A 23,492-nucleotide genomic window follows, 5' to 3' on the forward strand; every position below is an offset into this window, starting at 1 on the left:
ATACTCAGGACTTAAAGTCTGTTCAGAACCACTGAGCTCACTCACACTTGCCAACATAGGGTTCTGTTTAGAAAATCAAGGCTCATCTGGTGCTGGGCTGTGGTTCAGACGAGACTATGCCTTTGGCAGAAAGATCCCCATGTTAAATGCCAGGTGCAGGGGACAAGTGAGAAGGCTCAGCCAGTAAAGGCAAGGCTGGTGACCTGAGCTCCATCCTGGGGACCCACACAGTAGAAAGCCAACTCCTTCCAGTTGTCCCCCGACTTCCACACATGCACCCAACCACAAGCCATACATAAATGTGTTCTAAAGAGACAAGTGCAGGGCTGGAGAGATGGCTCAGTGGTTAAGAGCACCAGCTGTTCTTCCAGAGGTCCTGAGTTCAATTCCCAGCGACCACATGGTGGCTCACAACCATCTGTAATGAGATCTGGTGCCCTCTTCTGCCTCTTCTGACCGGCAGGGATATGTGCAGACAATACTGTTTAAAAAAAAAAAAAAAAAAAAAAAAGAGCCAAGTGCAGACTTCTATTAGCAATATGCATGGATATGTAGATTTTCTCAGGGAACTCATGAGATATTTGCTGTCTGCAGATCAATGTCTTACCATGGGTCAGATTTGGCTCATCAGCTAAATGATCCCCACTACAAAAAATGATGCATGCCTCACCATAGACAGTACCTTACCCACAATTCTCTGGCCACCTAAGTTGCTACTGAAAGTTAGGAAGACAGACAAGCCACTGAGGTAGTAGTGGAACCTAACTGAAGCCCTAGGTTCATCAGTTACCAATACTGTCTGTAAAAAAAAGCACAGATACAGCCCAAAGGTTTTTTCAATCAGTGTTTTTATTAATTGGCTTTATAGGCTAAAGTGCATAGTAAAGACAAAAAAAGGAAATGCATACATAAGAAAGGGCTTTTCTGGCCAACATTAGAAAGGACCTGAGATGCCTAAGTCTGTTCTAAGGAACACTGGACAGAGATGCAGATGCAGGCCATGGGCCTGGGGCCAGGGCCTGCAGAAGCTGCTGGGATGCTAACCCTGCCCAGGCAAAGGCTGAGAGGGAGGGTGTCCGGATGAAGACTTACAGGAGGTGCTATAGACACTGAATGTGCAGACAGCACCACCACTGAACCTCCCCTACAGAGGTTGAGACACACTCCCCCCCTCCAACCTCCACCCCTGCTATTTGAGTGCAAGTTTCAGAAGTGCAGGGGTCACTCAGCCTGAGCCTGCTGTGGAAGCCCCACCCCCACCCCACTGGGGATGGTGACTATGTAACTGGGTCAAAAGTTGGTGAAGTGTCTGTCATAGGCCTCCATTTCCAGGAGGGCGGGAGCCCGAGGATTAGGGTGCCAGGATTCTGTGCTCCTTGGGTAAGTGGTTCCTAAAGCTCTGGGCCGCTGTTATTACAATGGAAGTTAATTTGCAAGTTAAGGCCTGACCATGAGAAGCAGTGCACCCTGGGAGCATGCAGAAGTGCTGACCATGCCAGGATCCAGTTACCCTAATAGCCTCGGGTGAAGGCCAGATGCTCCCAGGAGTCCCACTTGATACAGGAGAGGAGGTGAGAAGTGTGGGCTCTGCTCAGTGCTGGAGGTAAAGTGCTTACTCTAGCGCAGGGGTACATCTAGAATCACGTGGGCAAGCCCTAAAAGTGGATCCTTAAACAAGTGTGAAGACTAAAGGACACAAACAAACTGCTTCCTCCCTAGGGAGCCAACCCTGGCTCTGAGGTTGCAGGGCAAAAGGCCTTGGGATGCTATCTTCTACATCATCCTGCGGATCTCCTCGAAGTTCATCAGGTTGTTGGCTGTGTCTGACCAGGCAGGGTGCTGGGCTCCATCCATCTCCGGGGCTAACTGGTTGCTCCTCTCCAGAGTATGATTCTCACCGCCAATCACCTCCTGGCACTCAGGACAGGTGCCCCTCTGCATGGCTCCCCCACACTCAGTGATCACATAGATGTGGCCGTTGGGGCACTTGAACCAATGGCCACGAGGGACACCCAAGGCTGTGACAATCTGTACCCGTTCCTCCTCTGAGATGCCCAGGCCAGAGCAGGGAAGGGTGGTTTTCAGAGCATCCATCTTTTTCTGGACCAGCTGTTCATCTTCCTGCGTGAACTTACATGTTTTTTCAAGAATATTCCGGATGCTGGAGACCTCTTCTGCTATACGGCCTTTCACTTTCTCCTCTGCCATCTTGCAGCGCATCAGGAGGGTCACCAGATAGGTGAGCCTCTGGATTTCACTCTGGAGGTCGCTCAGTTCCTGGCTACTGAAGCTCAGGCGCTTCCTGGCCAGCCACTCATGGACCTGGTCGAGTCGAGTCCTCACTTTCTGGCGTTCTAAGTAATGCACCTTTTCCAGGGACCCCTCCAGGTTGGCCAAGTGGTCGTAGAAGGTGATGGAATTTTCCACAAGGCCCAGATCCTTCACTGATAGGTTTTTCTGGGCCAGCTTCTCTGTGAGCATCAGGGATTCTTCAGGACGCAGCTGGTGGAAGAGAGTCTTGCTCTCCAGCAGGGCCTTAAGTTGTTCCTGGCTGGCTGCAATCTCTCCTGCAGAGCCCTGGATCTTTTCCTTGACGATTTCTATTTCTTCTAGTCGCTGTTTGATGCTGGTTCCATACCTTAGGTTTTTTCGGATGGGTACCTGGCAGATGGGGCAGACCTTCAACCTGATGGCAACTTCATCATCCTTCTGCTCATTCATGTAGCGGTCCAAGGCTTGCACCTCGAAGATGTGACTGCAGTCTTCCAGCTGCACAAAGCGGGCATCAGGCTCATCTTCAAAGCCAAAAAAGATTTGGGTGACCTCATCCAGTTGGCAGACACGGCACTTCCTGGGACATGGCTCCCCACACAGACCAATGCAAGGGTGGCCGCAAGCTAGCAGCTTAGTACAAGGCACGTAGCATGGGGGCCGGTTGCAGGGCTCTGAGCAGAGTTTGGTGCACTGGTAGTGCTGGCAGCGCCAGACACAGGGCTCCACACAGGGGCTGCACAGCTCCCCACACTTCTTCTTGCACTGGCTGTGGACACAGCGGTTCTGACATGTCCGCTGGCAGGGTGGGCACTCACCAATGCAGGGCTCCTGGCACTTGTGTGAGCAGATAAGCAGGCGCTTGCAGGGCTGTTGACAGCGCTCATGGAAGCGCCCTTCAAAGCAACTGTAACAGGAGCCTGGGCAAGGATGGCCACAGTCTAGGATGGTGCCACACTTGGTGCTGCACTTGACTGTCAGACCATATTTTAGATCTTCCACATGGCCACACTTCACCTGTTGACTGTGCCCGCACTTCAGTTTTACAGTGACCTTTTCTGGACACAGTCGCACACAATCTTCACCACACAGGTAGCTGCATCTGTGGCCACATCTTAGTACCTTGGGGCAAGGCTCCTGGCAGCAAAAATCTGACTCTGGCATTGAACAAGGGACCATCTGTCTGTGACCACACCGAAGAATGATTTTGGGCACTTTCACCTGACAAGACTGACACTCCTGGAAGCAAACAAGTGGGCACCGGTGCCCATCTGGGCAGATGACTTTCTGGCATGGCTTCATGCACTGGAACTCCTTGTGGGAGGAGTCATACGGGTGGCAGGCACGTGTGCACACATGCCCACAGGCTAACCGGAACTCACAGGGCAGGCTGCAGCCTCCTTCTGGCACTTGCTGGAAGTCAGAAGCTTTGGATACAAGGGTGTGGGTTTCAGGGTGGTTCTGGCAGCAGAGGCGGAGGGCTGGGCCTATTTGGTTGTTCTCTCGAAGGGTATGAATGATCTTGCTCCACAAGGGCACCTTGGCAAGCATCTGCATGTTCCCAATGCAGTACATCCCTTTTTTGGCCCGGGACAAGGCTACACAGATTCGGTTGGGGATCTGGAGGAAGCCCACCTTGCCCTCTTGGTTGCTCCGCACTAGAGAGAGGAGGATGATGTCGTTCTCTTCCCCTTGGTACTTGTCCACCACATGGACCTTGATGCCAGCAAATGTCTTGACAGGCATGAGCTTTCGTAAGCAGAAAAGCTGCCCAGTGTAAGTGGTGAGGATGGTGATCTGGGAGGGCAGGTACTCCTGGCACAGGAAGTACTGGCACAGCTCCACCACAAAGTGTGCCTCATGCTGGTTCTGGTGGCTTTTGCCTTCTTGAATCTCCTGTTCGGGAAAGTTGTGCTCCACAAAGAAAAGGTTGGAGGAGACCCCCTGAAAAGCAAGGCAACATGTCAGAGACGCCCTTGTGGCACACTTCCCCTTTCCTTCAGCACTGGGACCGAACCCAGAGCCCCACAGATACTCAGCAGGTACTGTAGCTCTGAGCTACACCAAGCTCTTGGCATTTCCTCTTGTCTTAATGGACACTGACCACTGCCCCTGTGCTTTTTGTACCCTCCACCTCACAACCTTCTGAAGTTGGTCACATGTGCTTTATCTAGGCCATGGCACGGAGCTGGAGAATAATGAAGCCTATTTTACTTTTCTAAGTATCTAATCACCTGCCATGGCCGAGGCAACAGACAGTAGCTGTGACGAAGAGCAGCTGATGGGCTGACTGCCAGCTGGAGACAGGCAGGAGTCTCCATTCTTACTGCACAGAACACCTTGACACCTGCATCTCTTGCCTCACCTGCCCAAGTTCACATAGCTACCAAGTGTCAAAACTGGTTTACACAGGTCAAGATCCCGTTTCTGCCCTATTCCTCCCTAGGGCTCAGCAGTCCTTAACTGGCTCTGCTTCTCCTTCTTTTTACAGATTAGATGGTTATTAGACAGTAGACCAGGCTGGCCTTAAACTCAAGAGAGGCCTGCCTCTGCCTCCTGAGTGCTGGGATTAAAGACATGCACCACCACTGCCCAACTCAGATTCTAATTTTATAATTATTTATTTATGTGTGTGTGTGTGTGTGTGTGTGTGTGTGTGTGTGTGTGTGTGTGTGTGTGTGTGTGTGTGTGTCCATATGTGGGTATGGTGTACCTGACTGTGGGTGCCCATGAAGACTAGAAGATACAGAGAGGCCCAGAGATGACCAATGTTAGAGCCCCTGGAACTGGAGTTAGAGGCAGTTGTGAGGTCCCCAGTGTGGGTGCTGGGAACTGAACTTGGGTCCTCTGCAAAAGCAGTACATTTTTTTTTTTTCTTTTTAATTACACAAAGTCTCTATTATATAGATAGCTCTTGCTGTCCTGGAACTCACTATGTAGACAAGGCTGGCCTCAAAGTCACAGAGATCTACCTGCCTCTGTCTCCCAAGTGCTAGGATTAAAGGTGAGCACCACCATGCCAGCTGGCTTCAGTCCACACTCTAAGCACTGAGCGATCTCTCCGGCCCTGCTACTACTTTCAAAAGCCTTTTTTTCTTCCCAAGGAAAGGAAACCTCCTAAGCTGCTGACACTAGGTAGGACAGACTGACCTTAATCTGCTCATACTTGAGAACAGAGGGATGGTTCTCCAGATCCTGGTAAATGTGGGGGGTCAAAAGTCGGGCAATTTCAGGACGCATGCGGTGCTGAAACAACAGGTGTCATTAGCAACAAGAGCAAGACAAAGGGCCGTTTCTCTGGAGGTGCAGTACCAGCAGGTACCTACAGAGCAGCCACTGAAGAGCGAGCAACTGGGAGAAAGGATGAAGCAAGTGGCTAGGTCCCCAAATCGGGACCTTGCCGTGGCTGAAACAGTACTTCTGATGGGCTATTTCAGGTAAGCCAGCTCTAACTGCTGGCAGGCGGCACACACCCAGGAACCTTCTAGATGTCTGTAGTAACACAAACCCCTTAGCTCACCTGGTGATTCAGACGGACAAAGGGGATGTTCACTTTTACCAGCCGCTCAAACAGGGACACCTCAAGGTTGAAGTTCTTGGCCAGATCATACACGTTAGCACTGGGGCGCAGCTGGGGAGAGAAACATGGCTAAGAGTTCTTTGCTGGAACACATTGATCACCCTGCAGCGTGCCTTTCAAGCACCTGCTGTCGAAAGGTGGGTACAAGTCTAAGTGCTGACAGGTTAAGGATTAATAGTGAGAGGATTGTGAAGACCCCAAGATGATGTAATGGGGAACCCACAGGTGGGAATTCTTCAGCTAGGCCTCTGAACAGTGACATCTGAGTTGACAACAGCATGGAGGAAGCCGCCAGTCATTCATTCATTTGAAAAGCAAGCCATGAAAGGGGACATGAAGGACAGTGAATGGGAGCCCTGAGAGAATGGGGTGAGCCAGAACCAGAGCCCACTCTTGTTTTTGAGATGGTCTTGCTATGTAGCAACTTCTAGGTCAGCTATAGTTGTGCATGTTCCTATAATCCCACACTTGGAAGTTGGAGGCAAGGGTCAGGAGAAGAAAGCCATTCTCAGCTACAAATCAAATTCAAGGCTAGCCTGAGCTACATGAGACCATCTCAAAACCAAAGCAGCTTGTTTTTTGACATCAAGAGCAGTGGGAAGCCCCTGGAGGACTTTAAGAGTACCATGCTCTCATTGCCTGGGATTTTGAGGTTTTGGTTTTTCTGAGGCAGATGTGTCAGTATGTAGCATAAGCTGGCCATGCCTGGCTAATTTACTTTTTTGTTTTGTTTTGTTTTGTTTTGTTTTTTTAATTCACTTTGGTTCCTTTTCAGGGGACAGACCAGCAGGTAGCAAAAATGGAAGAAAAAGACTAAAGAACTTTCTAAGCAATTGTCCATGGTGAGGGCTGGAGAGATGGCTCTGTGGTTAGAACACTGGCTGCTCTTACAGAGGATCCAAATTCAATTCCAAGCACCCATGCAGGAGCTCACAACTAACTGTAACTCCAGTCTACACCCTCTTCTGGCCTCCATAGGCACTGCAGGTATGTGGTACACTGACATACATGCAGGCAAAACATAAAACATCCACCACACACACTAAAAACAGTGTTTAAATTAAAAAAAAAAACAACAACTTTTTTTTTAAAGGCATGATGATCTTGAACTAAACAAGGTGTACAGTTCTATAATCCCAGCAGTCTGAGGCAGGAGGATTACAAGTTTGAGGCCAACCTAGTCTGTATGGCTCCCAGGGTAAAAGGCCTGCCTAGCATGTGTGGCCCTGGGTGCAATCTCCAGCGGTGGCCTTGGAGAGGAACATAACATGGGATTCAAGGAAGAGGCTAAGCACAAAAGTCACCAATCAGCTTGAGGACTGTTAAACAGAGAGGCCAGGGTCTTCTCTTTTCTATCTTCCAGAGCACGCCCCATCTTCTAGGAATTCTTGCTTTACCTGCTGGTGGTCCCCAATGAGAATGAGATGCTGGCAAGCTTTGCTTAGCGTGGCAATGGTGTGGGCCTCAAGAACCTCAGCAGCCTCTTCTACAATGACGATCCGAGGCTCCACCTGCTGAAGGATCTGGCGGTACTTGGCAGCACCTCAAATCAGGAAAGATGAGAGAGGCTCCTTTGAGGTAGAGGCACAAAACCCAAAGGGCTACTACCTCTTTTTTACCTTTCTGGGCTGATAGACAACTAAGCCCTCCTGCTCATCTGGGGCTAGAGTGGCTACTGAGGAAGAGGGTGGGCACTGAGGGAGAGGGTGGGCACTGAGGGAGGGTGGACATTGAGGAAGAGGGTGGGCACTGAGGGAGGATGGGCACTGAGGGAGGGTGGGCACTGAGGGAGGGTGGACATTGAGGGAGAGGGTGGGCGCTAAGGGTACTGAGTGGTCCTGAGCTTTATGCTTGTTTGTTATTGTTTTGAGTTTTATGCTCTGCAGCAACACACAGGAAAACATCACCAGGAGTTCCCAAGATAAGGGTGGCTTGCAACCCTCGCACCATACTTTTCTTCATCTGATGGGATATCACACCAAGGTGAACTTGACCAAGGTCAACCCCCCCTTCCTACCTGTGGTTGTCATGCCCACAACCTGGGCATCTTTAAGGATATGCAGGTCCTCCTGGACTCTTAGTTCGGCCATTCTTTCTGCTGAGGTGCGGTACTGGCGTTCATAGCTGAGGATCCTCCGGCGAGTGTCAGCTTGGTACATCTGCAGCCATAGCCTGGAGAAGGAAGAAGCAGGAAAAGGAAGCCTTGCTTTTCTAAGTGTCTTTGAGTAACGATGTGCCATGTCCTGAAGTGAATCCTAAAACCCTACAGAGTCAACAGGCCAGGCAAGGAGAATGAGAGACGCAGAATTATAGAAAACAAGAGTCTAAAATGGCTGGGCGGTAGTGGAACACGCCTTTAATCCCAGCACTTGGGAGGCAGAGGCTGAGGCAGGCGGATCTCTGTGAGTTCCAGGGCAGCTAAGGCTACACAGTGAAACTCTGTCTCAAAAAACCCAAACAAACAAAAACAAAAACCAAGAAGTGTCTAAGATGCCCCATAAAAGATGCTCAGAGTCATCAGGAGGTAGGAAGTAATAAGTACAAGCACAGGGCACGGAGACACAGCTTTGCTGGCAAAGCTTCCCAGTGGCTTTCTACTTCTTACCTGAGCTGTATGAGGTCCTGCCCAATCTGACCCATTCCCTATTTTAGGAACAGAAAGAAATTCTGTGGGAAATGATACAGACTACCAAGCTTGGGCACTGTACCCATACCTATAAAGCTGCCAGCGAGTATTCAGGTCCAGCTGCCAGATGTCTTGGATCACATCGGCCTCAGCCTCAGTCATGGTGTTCAGTTTGCGAAGCTCAACTCTCACTCTCCTCTTCATTTTCTTTTTCTGGTTACGCTGGGTCTGTAGACATCAGTGTCAGGCTGTGAGCAGAGGTCCCCAGCACAGACGCAAAGGAGTTACCACCCCTAGCGAACTTTGTCTAATTCTCTCAACAGTTACTCCATCATGAGAAGCTGAACAAAGACTCTAGAACCTGCCTGACCCACAAACCTATCTTCTTTTTTCTTAGGGAGTGTGACCTAGGGTTCTGGCTGCCAATTTGGCAATGTGAGGAACTCTGGGAAGGACCTCCACTGGCCAGCAATGGCCGTCACTGCCCATCTTTACTTATGTTTCACCTTTTTAAAATCACAATGTCTCAGATACCATCACAACATTTTCTAGCAGATGTGTTTGTGCCATACCCCAGTCCTACTCTTCCCCTGCTACTCCTGTCTGAACTCACTTTGATTACTTACTATCTATTTCTCTTTCTAAAATGGGTGTGTGTCATCACAGCAGAGGTTATTGGGCTTTTGGTGAATGTTGCCTAAAAGCAGGTGCTTAATACTGGGTCTGCCATAGGTCGGCTACAATGGTCCAATGCACTCACAGTATCTTAAGAGAAAGCACTCCCTTCTGGCTCTGTCACTGAATGAGGTTACAAGATTTTATGAAGACTGGTGTGTGAAACAGATGTCGCCACATTAAAGCCCCCATCCCAAAGTGATTCAAGAGAGAAAAAAACCCTAATACATAGTCCTGAGAACTGGGCTCAGGCCTCTGCACCCCCGCCCCCTCCACTCAATAAGGCACAGAGCATCAGATGAAAACCACTGCATCCAAACTGTCCTTCAGAGACCTTCACTCTCAGTAAGGGTTCAAACTGGTGTTTGGAGTAGCCAGTCCCCTGCTGCAGCACATAATAAATGTTTAACCGTGGGGAAAGCTGACACAGGACTCGCACTCACACCCCTGCTCTAAGGTAAGTGCCAGATTCCAGGGTGACTGAAAGATGACGCCTGCTCTCCTGGTTTACTTTCATCCTCTGCATCTGCACTGGCTGCTCAGACAACGTGGCTGAGAAGGTACATGGAAGAATGAAGTACTGACGCTATGAGGTGTGACACCGCGTGCCACCTGCTTCCTGTCTAAGTTATTAGTTCTTGTGGGGCCCCTCTGACTGATCATAGCTTCTCTCCCTCAGGTTAGGTGTGAGACGGTACATCCGCCATCTGGGAGGATGAAGTGAAGTAACAGTCCTAAGAGTAGTTAGTGGTCCAGCCCTCCAGTGCCTGTCTCAGCAGCAGGACCTGACCTAAGTCTTCTTGGTAAACCTGAGTCCTCTTCCCATTCTGGGCCTTAGGGAAGGAAGGGAGTTTACCTCCCACTCTTCTCTATCTTGCTCTTGTCCAGCTGTGGTTCCAGGTCCATGCTGGTCTAGTCTCATGGCCAAAAGCAGTTTAGCCAACTCCTGGTCCGCCCCGTTCTCTTCCTTCTTTCTTCGCCTGGGTCTCACCACCTCTTCCTCTTCAATCACTCGGTCTGCTTGAATCAAGTCGGCTTCTTCTGCAATCTCGATCAGGGAACCCTCCTCTTCCCCTTCCTCCTCCTCTTCCCCTTCTGCCTGGGCTAAGAAAGGAAGCAGGGGGGACAGGGCACCTATAAGAGCTCACACACAAGACAGTTTCATGGCAATAAGCAGCCCTGGGAAGGGAAGTGAGAGGGGTGCCAGGAACAGAGACTTAACATTTTCTGTATGTTTGTTTGTTACACTTTATGACTGTTTAAAAATAATATAAAAGCCTTTCTTTTTCTTTTCTTTTTTCTTTTTTTTCACAGAGACAGAGTTTCACTGTGTAGTTCTCTAGAACTTGCTATGAAAACCAGGCTGGCCTTGAGCTGTCAGAGATCCACCTGCCTCTGCCTCCTAAGTGCCGGAATTAAAGGTGTGTACCACCAGGCCCAGCCAAAAATGCCTTTTAAGAAAGGTTCTGTGGGGCTGGAGAGATGGCTCAGAGGTTAAGAGGCCCGACTGCTCTTCCAGAGGTCCTGAGTTCAATGCCCAGCAACCACACGGTGGTTCACAACCATCTGTAATGAGATCTGGTGTGAAGGTACACATGCAGGCAGAGCACTGTATACATAATATGCTGTGGATATTGCTCTGTGTAAATAAAGTTCTGATTGGCCAGTGGCCAGGCAGGAAGTATAGGCGGGACAAGAGAGAAGAGAATTCTGGGAAGTAGAAGACTGGAGAAAGACACCACCAGCCACCACCATAACAAGATGTAAGGTACTGGTAAGCCATGAGCCATGTGGCAAAGTATAGATAAATAGAAATGGTTTAATTTAAGATAGAAGAAGTAGATAACAAGAAGCCTGCCACAGCCATACAGTTTCTAAACAATGTAAGTTTCTGTGTGCTTACTTGGTTGGTTCTGAGCATCTATGGGCCTGGCTGGTGAGAGAGATTTGTCCTGACTGTGGGCCTAGCAGGAAAACTCTAACTACAATGGTACCCAACGTGTTGGCAAGAGTTTCTACCTAAAACCTGACAAAAAAGATTCTAAAACGGAGCTAAAAACAGCTTCCTAGTTGTCTCTCTCAAGTTAGCGGCAGCCTGCCGGTTTGAGCTACTATGGCGGGTTCCTGGCGTGTGCGTCTGACCTGCAGTGCAGCGGGAATGAGTAATCTACAAGCAGCACTTTACTCTGCTGCGTGGTGGATTTAGCCTTTGGTAGTTGAAAAAAAAAAAAAAGTTTCTGGGCTATGCGCTGCTTTGATAGAACTGCTTCTGATAGTTGATGGTACACATGGCTCCAGACCCAGAGCTGGCGGTAAACTATCACCGCCATGTTGGAAAGCTGAGGTGGGTGGAGCCAGCAGCCACATCTGCGTTTCAGTCTTACAAAGATGAATATTACCCAGAGAATCTGGTTTATGTTGTCTTTGGAATTTTTAACTACAGAAAAAGATTTGATCGTAAAAGCTGTTGAGTTAAACAAATATGTAAATTTTAAAGGTACCTTGACTTCAAAATTTGGATATAAGGAGATGTTGCTTTGGAAAAGAGTCTCTGCTTTTGTTTCTACAGAAAGCCAGAGGCTATGGATTTGTTCCAGATTAAGATACATCAGGTTTGATCAGCCAAGACCACCTGAAAGGTCTCAGATGACACCATTGCCAAGATGATCCAACATCCAGAATGGTTTCAAGGCAACTGGCTCAGAGGTTTACCCTCATGGACTACTTCATAATCCTAAAATTTTCTTTATGTCCCCATAAGATACAGCGCCCCCCTCCAGCAGAAAGTAGTAAGAGAAACTACGCCCAAATTCCCAGCTGGCTTTGGAGATGGAATTGGCTCACTCCTTCTCTAAACCCAAACATATTGCTAAAAGAAAAGGTTAAGAGATTCTTGTGTCCCAAATCAGAAGAGCCCTCTGGTGTGGGACAGAAAAAAACCATTATTTTATTTAAAACAGGTTGATTATAAATGCAATCTCTTTCTAAAGATAAAAAGGGGATATGATATAGATATGATAGGATGAAAGGGTAGATTAATGAACTTACTTCTAAAGAGCAACAACTCATTTAAAATGTTTTACATTGGTATAGATTTTAGTCTATTGATACAAACGTAAAGTTAATTTTGTTATAATGTATGTATATTTCCACTCTTGTTTAAGGTATTGTGTTTGTACAGCTCATTTTAAATTGAAATGGATAATTAAAATAAATTAATAATTAGTCATCTATGATAATCATACTCATAGCCATGTTAGTTAAGTCTTCTAGATATACAGAGAGATATTTCAGATAGACAGGTAATCCTCAAACACTTCAAAGGTCTACAGAATATGGCATTTAAAATATTTTTAAAATTTAGACTTTCTGGACAGTGAGACATGTCTGCTCCTGGCAGCACCAATTTACTTCAGAGAGGAGGATGAACATTAAAGACACTTCATATGGAGTTTATCTTTACCTTGACAAAAATAGCCATTTGGGCACGAAACTGTTCTTGCCTGGACTGCTCGATCAACTGGACATGCAGGACCTATAGAAAGGTGACCACTGAACTTTGCTTGACAAAATGGTCCTTCAGGTTCCTGCTTCTCAGAGGAAACTGCCAGACATTCTACAGGACACTGAGAGAAATGACCGAGAGACTCTAGCCCTGTGTGCTGAAGACAAATGCCCCAACTTTACAAAGGATCATTAGGTGACTGTCCAGGCTGCCAGCTGTCTCTGTCTACTCTTGCAAGACTCCTGAAAAATGCTTACATCCTTCTCCCGGTTCTCAGGTAATATTATATCCTTCTGAGGTCTTTGATGTGGTTGAAGACTAGATAGTTATAATTTCTTCAGTTATGATAAAAGATAAGTTAGATATAAAACCTTAGACTCACAAATATAAGATAGATAGGATATCTTCTTTAATATTGTAACTGTAATTCTTGCTTGATAATTGTTTTGTTATATGTAATTGTACTATGTAAAAGTTAAAACCTTCCTTTAAAAAAAAAAAAAAAAAAGAAAAGGGGAAGTGCTGTGGATATTGCTCTGTGTAAATAAAGTTCTGATTGGCCAGTGGCCAGGCAGGACAAGAGAGAAGAGAATTCTGGGAAGTAGAAGACTGGAGAAAGACACCACCAGCCGCCACCATAACAAGATGTAAGGTACTGGTAAGCCACGAGCCATGTGGCAAAGTATAGATAAATAGAAATGGATTAATTTAAGATAGAAAAAGTAGATAACAAGAAGCCTGCCACAGCCATACAGTTTCTAAACAATGTAAGTTTCTGTGTGTTTACTTGGTTGGTTCTGAGCGTCTATGGGCCTGGCGGGTGAGAGAGATTTGTCCTGACTGTGGGCCAGGCAGAAAAACTCTAACTACAATAATAAATAAATAAATCTTTAAAAAAAAAATTAGGGTTGGGGATTTAGCTCAGTGGTAGAGTGCTTGCCTAGCAAGCACAAGGCCCTGAGTTCAATCCTCAGCTCAAAAAAAAAAAAACAGAAAAAAAAAAAAAAAAACCGAGCTGGGCAGTGGTGGCTCACGCCTTTATTCCCAGCACTCGGGAGGCAGAGGCACGTGGATCTTTGTGAGTTTGAGGCCAGCCTGGGCTACCTACCAGGAGAGGCGCAAAGCCACACAGGGAAAGTCTGTCTCGAAAAAAAAGGTTTTACTCTATCAAATATACAAATGAGGATAAGTACAAATAAAATGTAAGTGTGAAAATTATTTATTTTTAATGTGTATGGATTTTTTGCCTGCATGTATGTTTGTATACCGTGTGTCTGATGTTGCTATTAAATCCTACACGGCTAGATGAACTGAACCCTCTGCAAAAGCAACCAATGATCTGAACTGCTGAGCCCTCTCCAGCCTCTCACTCTGCAATTTTTGTTTCTTCTTTGAGATAGTCTTGTTATACAGCCTAGGCTGCCCTCTAATTCCTGAGGGCTGGGATCATAATTGTGCATAACCATATGTTAAGTCCTCTGCTTTTTTAAATTGATTTTTATTATTCTCTCTGTGTGTGTGTGTGTGTGTGTGTGTGTGTGTGTGTGTGTGTTGAGAAAAGTTCTCACACAGACCAAGCTGGCCTTGACGTTGTTATACAGTTGGGTTTTTTTAAAAAACATTTCTCAACAGCCATGCTTATCCTAGATCTCAATATGTAGGCCAGGCTAACTTTGAACTCACAAGGATCTGTCTGCCTTTGCCTACCTAGAGCTGGGATTAAAGGCGTGTGTCACTATGCCTGACTTAAAGTTGTTATATAGTTAAGGATGATCTTGAACTTCTGATCCTCTTCCTCTACCTCCTGAGTCCTAGGATTACAGGTATGTGCCACCATGTCCAATTTCAGGGGTGCTGAGGATGGAACCTACAGCTTTTGCATGCTAGAAAAGCAATCTACTGAGCTACAGCTCCTGTTTTAATTCCCCAGTTTCTAACAAGCACTTCCATGTACGAACTGAACAACAGTATTCTTTAATTTGTAGTGCTCCTGTTCAGTGTAAGACTTTCCTGTGAAGTCTTTTGCTGACTGGCTCAGACTTGTTAAGTATGGGTACTGCATGTGCGTCATGTGGTTCTGGCTTTCACAGCACTCCAGCTTGCTATGAGCTGCAGGAAGATGAAATAGAGATTCAGCTGTAGATGATAAAGCTATACCTGGAAAAATCAAGGAATTCTTCCAGAGAAAAAAGTCAAATCTCAGGGAGTATTTGGTGTTATTCAGCTTTTAATATATCAGTTGTTTCCTGCTATGAATTTGTGTGCTCTCATAATTTCTTCAAGAACTTGTAACAGTGTGAATGGATCATTCCTTGGGCATATATATTTAAAGTACTTGGATAAGGTCACATAGACAAGGCATTCTGCCTCCTGGCTTCCTGCTCCCTTTTTAGAATTTGAATTGAATATCTGCCTTCTACAAATATCCCCTTTAGCTAGCATCCAAAGATAGGGCCAGCTCCAAATAAAGCATCCAAAGACAAGCTGACAGATAGAATAGCTGGTCAGACCACCTGCTACGTGCCTGAATCCCCTGAATTAAGGTAAACACCCTTATGAAGACATAGCCTGTCTCCTAGGCCAAGAGCCTGTCTCCTAGGTGTATAGTTTTGCTTCTTGTGCAAATCAAGCTCAGATCTCCCCTCCTTTCAAATCTCTAGAGCAATTTCTTAGAACAAAAAGGTTTTCTTCATACCTGGTACTTCAGGCTATGATTACAAATTGACTCCTCCCCCACCCTGTCAGAAAACAGTGGCATAGGAAAATAGAGGCAGTTTTATTTTAGTGACTTAGAGACTTTTTTTACCTAACCACCTGTAACATTGTAGTTTGAGCACATTTATGATAGACTTGTAACATTTCACCTAACCACTTATAAGAATATATTTTGAGCACATAAATTCCCTTTCTGATTTATTCCAACCCTTATCTGGCCCCACCTCTTCTACTCACCCCCGTTTTGGCTTGCAAATGAAGCTGACCAAGACAGCTCTGGTGAGGCCCTTGAAAGTCTTGTATTGTATTGTAAAAGAGTGACTGTTGGTGAGGTTGTAGACTGGTTCCCCTAGAGGACTGGCTGGATTTGGGTGGCAGAGGAATAAAGTGGATGGGCCCAAGAGCTCGGTATACTTAGATTCTTTTCCCTCAGATTATTCACACTGTTAGTAGCGTCTCTTCTGGACCCCTGGAAAGAAAACTGAAGAGGCTGGACCCCAGTAGTTTCTGTTACCAGCTGAAGGTGTGTTGGGTCATATGAACGACTTACCTGTGTTCTCAGGTCCTCCTGGAGGAGCACTCTGAGTGAAAGAACCCACACCAAGTCCCAGCCATTCAAGCATCATGGAATGCTTCGAGGGCTGGACACAGACCCAGTCAGCATCCTGTGAAGGAAGAATTGTCAGTCATGAGAATTCTGTGACAACCAGTATGAAGACAGTGTCTCCTCAAAGGATTTAAAATTCTTTCCTGCCAGGCAGTGGTGGTGCACACCTTTAATCCCTAGCACTTGGGATGCAGAGGCAGATCTCTGAGTTAGAGGCCAGCCTGGTCTACGGAGTGAGTTCCAGGACAGCCAGAACTACACAGAGAAACCCCATCTCAGGAAAAAAAAAAATTCCTGAGGGCAAACAAATCTCAAGAACAGGTTCTTGCTTGGTTTGTATGAAGTCCTGGGTTCTAATCCAAGCATAGAAAAATCTAAACCCGAACCTTAAGGTACAGAGGCTTCTAGGTTGCTGATACATATCTGTGATCCTAGCACCTGGGAGACTGAGGCAGAGGGATCAGAGGCAATAAAGGCCAGCCTCAGCTATATAGTGACTTTGAGACCAACATGGGCTACTTGTGTCCTTGACTTAAAAGAAAAAAAATAATAAAATGAAATGTGGAGGCTACAAATCTGGACTGTTTAATACCATTTACACAGATGTTAAAATCCAAATATCTAGCCTGTCCTGACAAGTCAAGAGAACCTTGGCAACAAGCCTTTGTACCAAATGGCAGTGGGCAGCTAGAGCTGAGCTGTACCATGCAGGTGGCCACAGGCTTCTCTCTTCTTCTGTTTCCCATCAAGCCCAGTGAGACAAGGCCAGCCACCTTGCTGAGACAGTCTTCAGGACTCCTTGCAGGGTCTTTGGAAGGCTGGCAGTGTAATTACACATTGGCTTACTTGGGATCACATTGGCATAAACCCCACATTCAGTATATGCCCCACTCCTGTCAACTACCAAGTCTGTGAGATGCATGATACTTCTGGTTATGATTTTCTTCCTTATGACACTTATAACTGGGCACCATGTCATAAGCCTATAATTCCAGCCTCTGGGAGATGAGGACAGGAGGATTAGGAGCTCCAGGTCCTCATGGTCATAGATTACATAATAAATGCAAGGCCAACCTGTTAGAAATCCTACCACTCCCCCAGTTACATGAGTGAGAGTGTGCTGTCCCATAGCCAGGCCAGATGCTTAATCAACCTAGGGCCTTACGTCCTACATAATCTGTGCGCTGTGTGATCATGTAATTTGCTTGCAGTGTGATCAAGTAATCTATGCGCACACATGGTATAGCTATATAAGCCCATATGTGCATGTATGGGGAAGAACCTATAAATGTGGGTTCCACCTACTCCTCCCCCCTCTTCCTGCATGGTCATTCCATAGGCCTATGCACACCCCTTCTATTCCCTTCCCTTCATAAACTCCTATAGTGGGTTTTGTTTTACATCATGGCTTTTCTCGCATGGTAAACAGCACCACTTAATAAATAACACAACCTGGGATATATGAGACTGTCTCAAAAAACAAGCAAATGGGCTGGAGAGACAGCTCAGCAGTTAAGAGCACTGGTAGATTTTCCAGGGGACCTGAGTTCAATTGCCAACATCCACATGGTGCCCACAACTGTTTCTAACTCCAGTTCTAGGGGATAGTGCCGCCTTCTTGTCTCTGAGGGCACCAGGCACAAAAATGGTGCATAGACATATATGCAGGTAAAACACACACACACACAAAATTAAATTAAACAAAAACAAAGCATGCCTTTAACCACAGAACTTGAGACACAGAGGTAGTTGGATCTCTGTGAGTTTGAGATCAGCCTGGTCTACAGATTGAGACCCTATCTCAAACAAACAAAACAGTCTCAAACAGAAACTCCACAAACACTTGAGTTCTGAGGTTTACATATATTAACTTGTTTGTCCAAATAGTAATCCTCTAACAATAAAGTTGATCAGTAAAAAACTTTCATTTCTGTTGTTTTGGGAGACAGTTTTTTTGTTTGTTTGTTTTTCTCCTTTTCTTTCAAGACAGGGTTTTGCTGTGTAGCTTTGTGCCTTCCTGGATCTCACTCTGTAGACCAGGCTGGCCTCAAACTCACAGAGATCCGCCTGGCTCTGCCTCCTGAGTGCTGGGATTACAGGCGTGAGTGCCCGGCTGAAGCCAGCATTTTAAGGTGCATCCTCAGCACTCACTATGTTGGGTGGCTTCACATCATAAGAAACTCTACACCAGCAGCATCAGACCTACAGCTAAAAAAGGCTCTCAGCTATGGCTTCTGTGGGAGCTGCCTCCATGTGCTGGGCATCCTCCTAGCAGCCCTACCTGCACAGGTCCATTCACGAGGCTGTCCCAGTGATGTGGTGAGATATACTTCTCCAGGTGTTGTTCCCGAAGGACACCACGCATAGTGCACTCCAGGGTCTTGGCCCCTACCTGAACTTCTTGCTCTGACTCCTTCATCTCTGTCACAATCTGCCAAGAACAGAAAGAAAGAGGCAATGAAGAGACATTCTCTACCAAAGCTAGCCTCTCCCCTGAGAGAAAGTCAAGAAAGGAAAAGCAGGAATAAGTAATAAATAAACACCAGTCAACAAACCAGTTTCTCACGTACATCATGTGGTCCTGAAACCCATGGACTAATGTTCAATGGCTGACGAGGCAGTAAGGAAGGCAAGCAGAGGACACAGTGGAAAACAGGTCTGAGGTGCTCTGGCTCAGACCTCAAGCCTCCTTGATAACAGGACCTGGGATTTTTTTTCTGCACTTGTTTAACAGACAGGTTTTTGCTACATTGCCCAGGCTGGTCAGAAACTTCTGATTTGCCTCAGTTTCCCTAATAGCTGGGAATAAATGTCTGTGCTACTGTACCCAGTTATGATTTTGATTGGGCACCCTGCTCAGATAAAAAGACACTTCCCAAGCTGGGCATGATGGCACAGGCCTTTAATCCCAGCATTCTGGAGGCAGAGACAGGTGGATCTCTGCATTTGAGGACAGCCTGGTCCACAGTGAGTTCCAGGACAGCCAGGACTACATGGAGAAAGCCTGTCCTGACAAATAGACACTTCACAGGAGGCTATAGTGGGGGTGGTCTGGGGAAGCAAACTGAAGGCCTGGCGGGGTAAGAGAGGGGCTTTTCCACCCTCCGGGTCCTTCAGAGGGTTGAGAAGTCTGCCAGACAGAGGCCGCTATGTCAGGTGGGTCGCTTGAGGCCCTCACCTACCCCAGTGCTGGGACTTACACTCATGTAGGCCCTTCGCAGGTGCATGGGGAGGGTGCGGCGGAACTCCCGCTTGTTCCTCAGCTCCCTCAGGGTGAACTGCTTCAGGACCTCACTGCTGCTCCTTCCGCCCACTCGCACAATGCTGGGCTTCTGACACCTGTAAATGCCTGTGAAGCAACATGCGGTATTGCAGGGCTGAGAAGAGCGAGGTTGATTTTGTTCAGACGAGAGTAATGTGTGTGGAGGATCTTATCTCAATTGCTCCCTTAGGGAACAAAGTTGTGCTTGTACGATGTTGACCCCATTTTGTGTGAGAAGGCTACAAATAAAATGTAGGCTGCCAAGAAGAAAAGCGTAGTGCTTAAGAGCAAGGCCAAGGCTCGAACAAACAAACAACAAACAACAGAGCAACAGAGAAAGGCTGTGGACTTAAGAAAAGAGAGGGAGAGCTCTTGGCTCAACACTTAATGCTGTAGAGCCCAAGCAGACAGCAAGGCACTGAACTGGTGGCTGGTCTGTGTAAGAACTAGAGACAGTAGCAATGCCCCTGTGTGGTTACAGTCTGGATAAGTAAAAGCCCATCTCTGCAGCTCCTAGCACATCCCAGCAGAAGCAAAAAGCCAAGACATGGGGCCCATCCACCCATGGGATGGCTGCTTATACGATGGAGACTCAGCTTTAGATCGACTTTCCTGTCTTACATCCTGGCTCATTAACCCACTTACTCCAACATCCATAGCTCTAACAGGACCTGCTGCTGTAAGTACATAGAGAGGACCTGGGCTGACTGCTGGGCAGTCTCCAGGGGCTTATGTAGGTGGAAAAAACACAGTAGTGTTTCCACAAAAGGAAGAGTGCACACTTACTTATTCATTGGGGTCAACAGCACTAAGAAGACTTATTTTAGTATATATGACTGTGTTGCCAGGGGCCCATGGAGGACAAAAGAGGGTGTCTAATTCCCTGGAGTTGGTGTCACAGGTAGACTAAAAGGTGTTCAATGTGGGTGCTGGGAACTGAACTCAGGTCCTTCAGAAGAGCACCAGGTACTCTTAACCACTCTGCCATTTCTCCAGCCCCTAATGAGTATTTTTTGAGTGATTAATATGTTGTGTAAATACAGTAAGAATCTTTCCATCCTTTAATGTTCATAGCCCATAGCACAGACAAAAAAAGATGTCTCATCAGTTAGGATCATTAGTTGCTCCGGACCTGCTTTGATTTTCAGCACCAGCACAGCAGCTCACAACCAGCTGTAGCTCCAGTGTCAGGGTACTGGACACCCTCTTCAGTCCCTGACAGCACTAGACATGTATGTGGTGCACAGACATACATGCAGCCAAACACCCAAACACATACATAAAAATAATAAACTAATCTCTAAAAAGTCAAAATTTAAAAAGGAAAGGAAAAGAAAACGGAGAAAGGGGTACAACTTGGGGGCAATGGGGCAAAGACATGCAAGGCTTGACAGGTGAGTTGGTGCAAGCTGGGCTACAAGTACTGAGCTGAGGTGGGGAGGGCAAAGGGGATAGCCAAGGGAGAGGAACTAAAGGACTGAAGGTGACTGGTGCCCCTAGCGTTGGGAAGCAGAAAGAGAGCTCACGGAAGAGTGGGGAAGATAGTCAGCTTTACGTGCCAGGGTAAGTAAGGACTGTGGACAAAGACAAGAAAGCCACTGAAGTTGTTGACATTTTGTGTGTGCGTGCACGCGCCTATCTGTGTATTTGTGGTGCTGAAGATGGAGGCCAGGGCCTTGTGATGTACCTCTGGTCTATATCTCTAGCCCCAGTAGAAAACAATTTTGCCGGGAGACATTTATTACCTTCTAGAAACTGGTCCAAAGCATGATTAGTATAACATACGACCAAGATGGGGAACTTCTGAGCACTAATTTGCCAAACAGGCTCGTTGGTCAGAAGGGCTTGAACAATTTTTAGACCCACGTAAGTTTTGCCTAGAAAATAAGGAAAAGACAAATTACAAATGTAGATTTTTTCAGTTTAATATTTTTATTAATTAACTTAAAAGGTGAACAACTGTGTATTTCAAATCTTTATTAAACATATTCATCTGCTGGGCGGTAGTGGCACACGCCTTTAATCCCAGTACTCAGGAGGCAGAGGCAGGAGGATCTCTGTGAGTTTGAGGCAGGTCTGGGATACAGAGTGAGTTCCAGGAAAGGCACCAAAGCTACACAGGGAAACCCTGTCTCGAAAAACCAAAATAAACAAACAAATAAATAAATAAATAAATAAATATCATCATCATCATCATCATCATCATCATCATCTGAAATTTGCTTACATGGAGAAAAGACAGACACAGAATTTCAAATAACAGTCCCCTATCTGCTTAAAAATATTCTCACTAGCCATATGTGTTGGCACAGACCTATAATCCCAACACTTGGAAGGTAGAGGCAGGAAGATTGCTGTGAATTCAATGTCAGCCTGGATTACATAGTGAGACTGTCTTATAAAAAAAATTATTCCTCCTTCTTTCACAAGAATGAACTGGAAGACAAAAAGAGACTTTTATAATGCATAAAAGCTAGATGAAAAAAAGAAAAACAAAAACTTGTGGGTTTTTTTTTTAAGGTTTGTTTGTTTGTTTATTTATTTATTTATTTATTTATTTATTTATTTATTTATTTATTTATTATACAGTATTCTGCCTGCAGGCCAGAAGAGGGCACCAGATCTCATTATAGATGGTTGTGAGCCACCATGTGGTTGCTGGGAATTGAACTTAGGTCCTCTAAAAGAGCAGCCAGTGCTCTTAACCTTTGAGCCATTTCTCCAGCCCCCTTGTGTGGTGTTTTTTTTTTGGTTGTTGTTGTTGTTTTGTTTTTTTGCTGTTTTTGTTTTTTTGAGACAGGCCTCACGTAGCCCAGGCTAGCCTGGAACTCACTAAGTAACAGAAGATGACCTTGAATCTCTGGTCCTTCTGCCTCTACCCTTCAAGAGCTAGGATTACAGATCCAAACCACTACCTCTTGGTCATTTGGTGCTGGCTTCTTGCATGCCAGCCATGCATGCAACCTACCTGAATTAATTCCACGCCCAGCCTAGATGAAAAATTCTGATGGGGATTTCTTTCACTTTGAACTCTGATAATGGAGACAGAAGGCACAAGTGGCTATATTTCAGTTAGACAACATACAGGACACTCAGGGCCACTCATGCTCCAAGAAGCCCTGGTTTGTTTGTCTCCACACTGACTCCAGACCAGGTCTTCCCCTCCCACGGCCTCTCCTCACAGCAGTCTTGGTGTGTGCTGCACACTTCACTGACTTACAAGATGGGGCTGTATAGATAACAGCTGCCACCTCATCTTCCTGCTTTAGCTGGACCAGACTGCCTCCCTGTCATCACAGAATGCCAGTCTCAAAAGCTTTTCTGTCTCAGTCTCCCAAGTAGCTGAACTACAGTAGGTATATACTGGCTCATAAAAAATATTTTTAAAAATCCATTTGTTAGCCGGGCGGTGGTGGCACATGCCTTTAATCCCAGCACTCGGGAGAGTATTGGAGCCACATGGTCTTATTGGAGAAATTCATGTTAAGATTCCTGTGTGACTATCCAGACAGTGTCCTTAAGCCCATATACAGACAGTGCTCCTCTCCAGGGGCCTCTTTTTTTTCCCTTTCTCTTTCTTCTTTTTTTTCTTAAGATTTATTTATGTATGTATATGAGTGCTCTGTCTTCCTATACATCTGTATGACAGAAGAGGGCATCATGTCCCATTATAGATGGTTCTGAGCCACCATGTGGGTACTGGGAATTGAACTCAGGTCCACTGGAAGAACAATCAGTGCTCTTAACCATTGAGCTCTCTCTCCAGCCCCTTTTTTTCCTTTTTAAAAAAGATACAAATAGCAACAAACTCTTTTCAGTGTTTACTTTTTTCATTAATGTGTCTTGGAGATAGTTTCCTGTCAATAATAAGTAGAGACATATACCACCTGCCTTTTAAGAATTGTTAGCCAGCTCCCTTTTTTCCTTTTCCTTTTCTATTTTTTAAGATTTATTTATTTATTATGTATACAATGTTCTGTCTGCATGTGTCCCTGCAGGCCAGAAGAGGGCACCAGATCTCATTACAGATGGTTGTGAGCCACCATGTGGTTGCTGGGAATTGAACTCAGGACCTCTGGAAGAGCAGTCAGTGCTCTTAACCTCTGAGCCATCTCTCCAGCCCCTTACTTTCTTTTTTTACAGACACAGTCTCGTGGCTTACTATATGGCTGAGGCTGGCTCTGAACTGATCTTCCTGCCACTGGGCCCTAAGTACAGAGATCAGAGGAATATACTGCCAACCCAGGCACC

General features: G+C 46.2%; 1 protein-coding gene across 2 annotated transcripts in view; it reads right to left on the reverse strand.

Moving 5' to 3' along the window:
- Positions 1-830: 830 nt before the first annotated feature.
- The window catches only part of Znfx1 (zinc finger NFX1-type containing 1), a 36,429-nt gene continuing 13,767 nt past the window's right edge, over positions 831-23,492 (reverse strand). For both annotated transcript variants that reach the window (XM_036183509.1, XM_036183507.1), the window contains exons 4-14: positions 20,987-21,118; positions 19,180-19,328; positions 18,261-18,410; positions 15,923-16,037; positions 10,009-10,256; positions 8,566-8,705; positions 7,869-8,023; positions 7,249-7,394; positions 5,792-5,902; positions 5,422-5,517; positions 831-4,215 (exon numbers count right to left, since the gene is read on the reverse strand). In XM_036183509.1, coding sequence (XP_036039402.1) covers positions 1,774-4,215; positions 5,422-5,517; positions 5,792-5,902; positions 7,249-7,394; positions 7,869-8,023; positions 8,566-8,705; positions 10,009-10,256; positions 15,923-16,037; positions 18,261-18,410; positions 19,180-19,328; positions 20,987-21,118 — 3,884 coding nt within the window. In that variant the 3' untranslated portion in view covers positions 831-1,773. The remainder of the gene's footprint in view (positions 4,216-5,421; positions 5,518-5,791; positions 5,903-7,248; positions 7,395-7,868; positions 8,024-8,565; positions 8,706-10,008; positions 10,257-15,922; positions 16,038-18,260; positions 18,411-19,179; positions 19,329-20,986; positions 21,119-23,492) is intronic.

Source organism: Onychomys torridus, chromosome 4, assembly GCF_903995425.1.
Source record: "Onychomys torridus chromosome 4, mOncTor1.1, whole genome shotgun sequence".
In the NCBI taxonomy this organism is placed as follows: domain Eukaryota; kingdom Metazoa; phylum Chordata; class Mammalia; order Rodentia; family Cricetidae; genus Onychomys; species Onychomys torridus.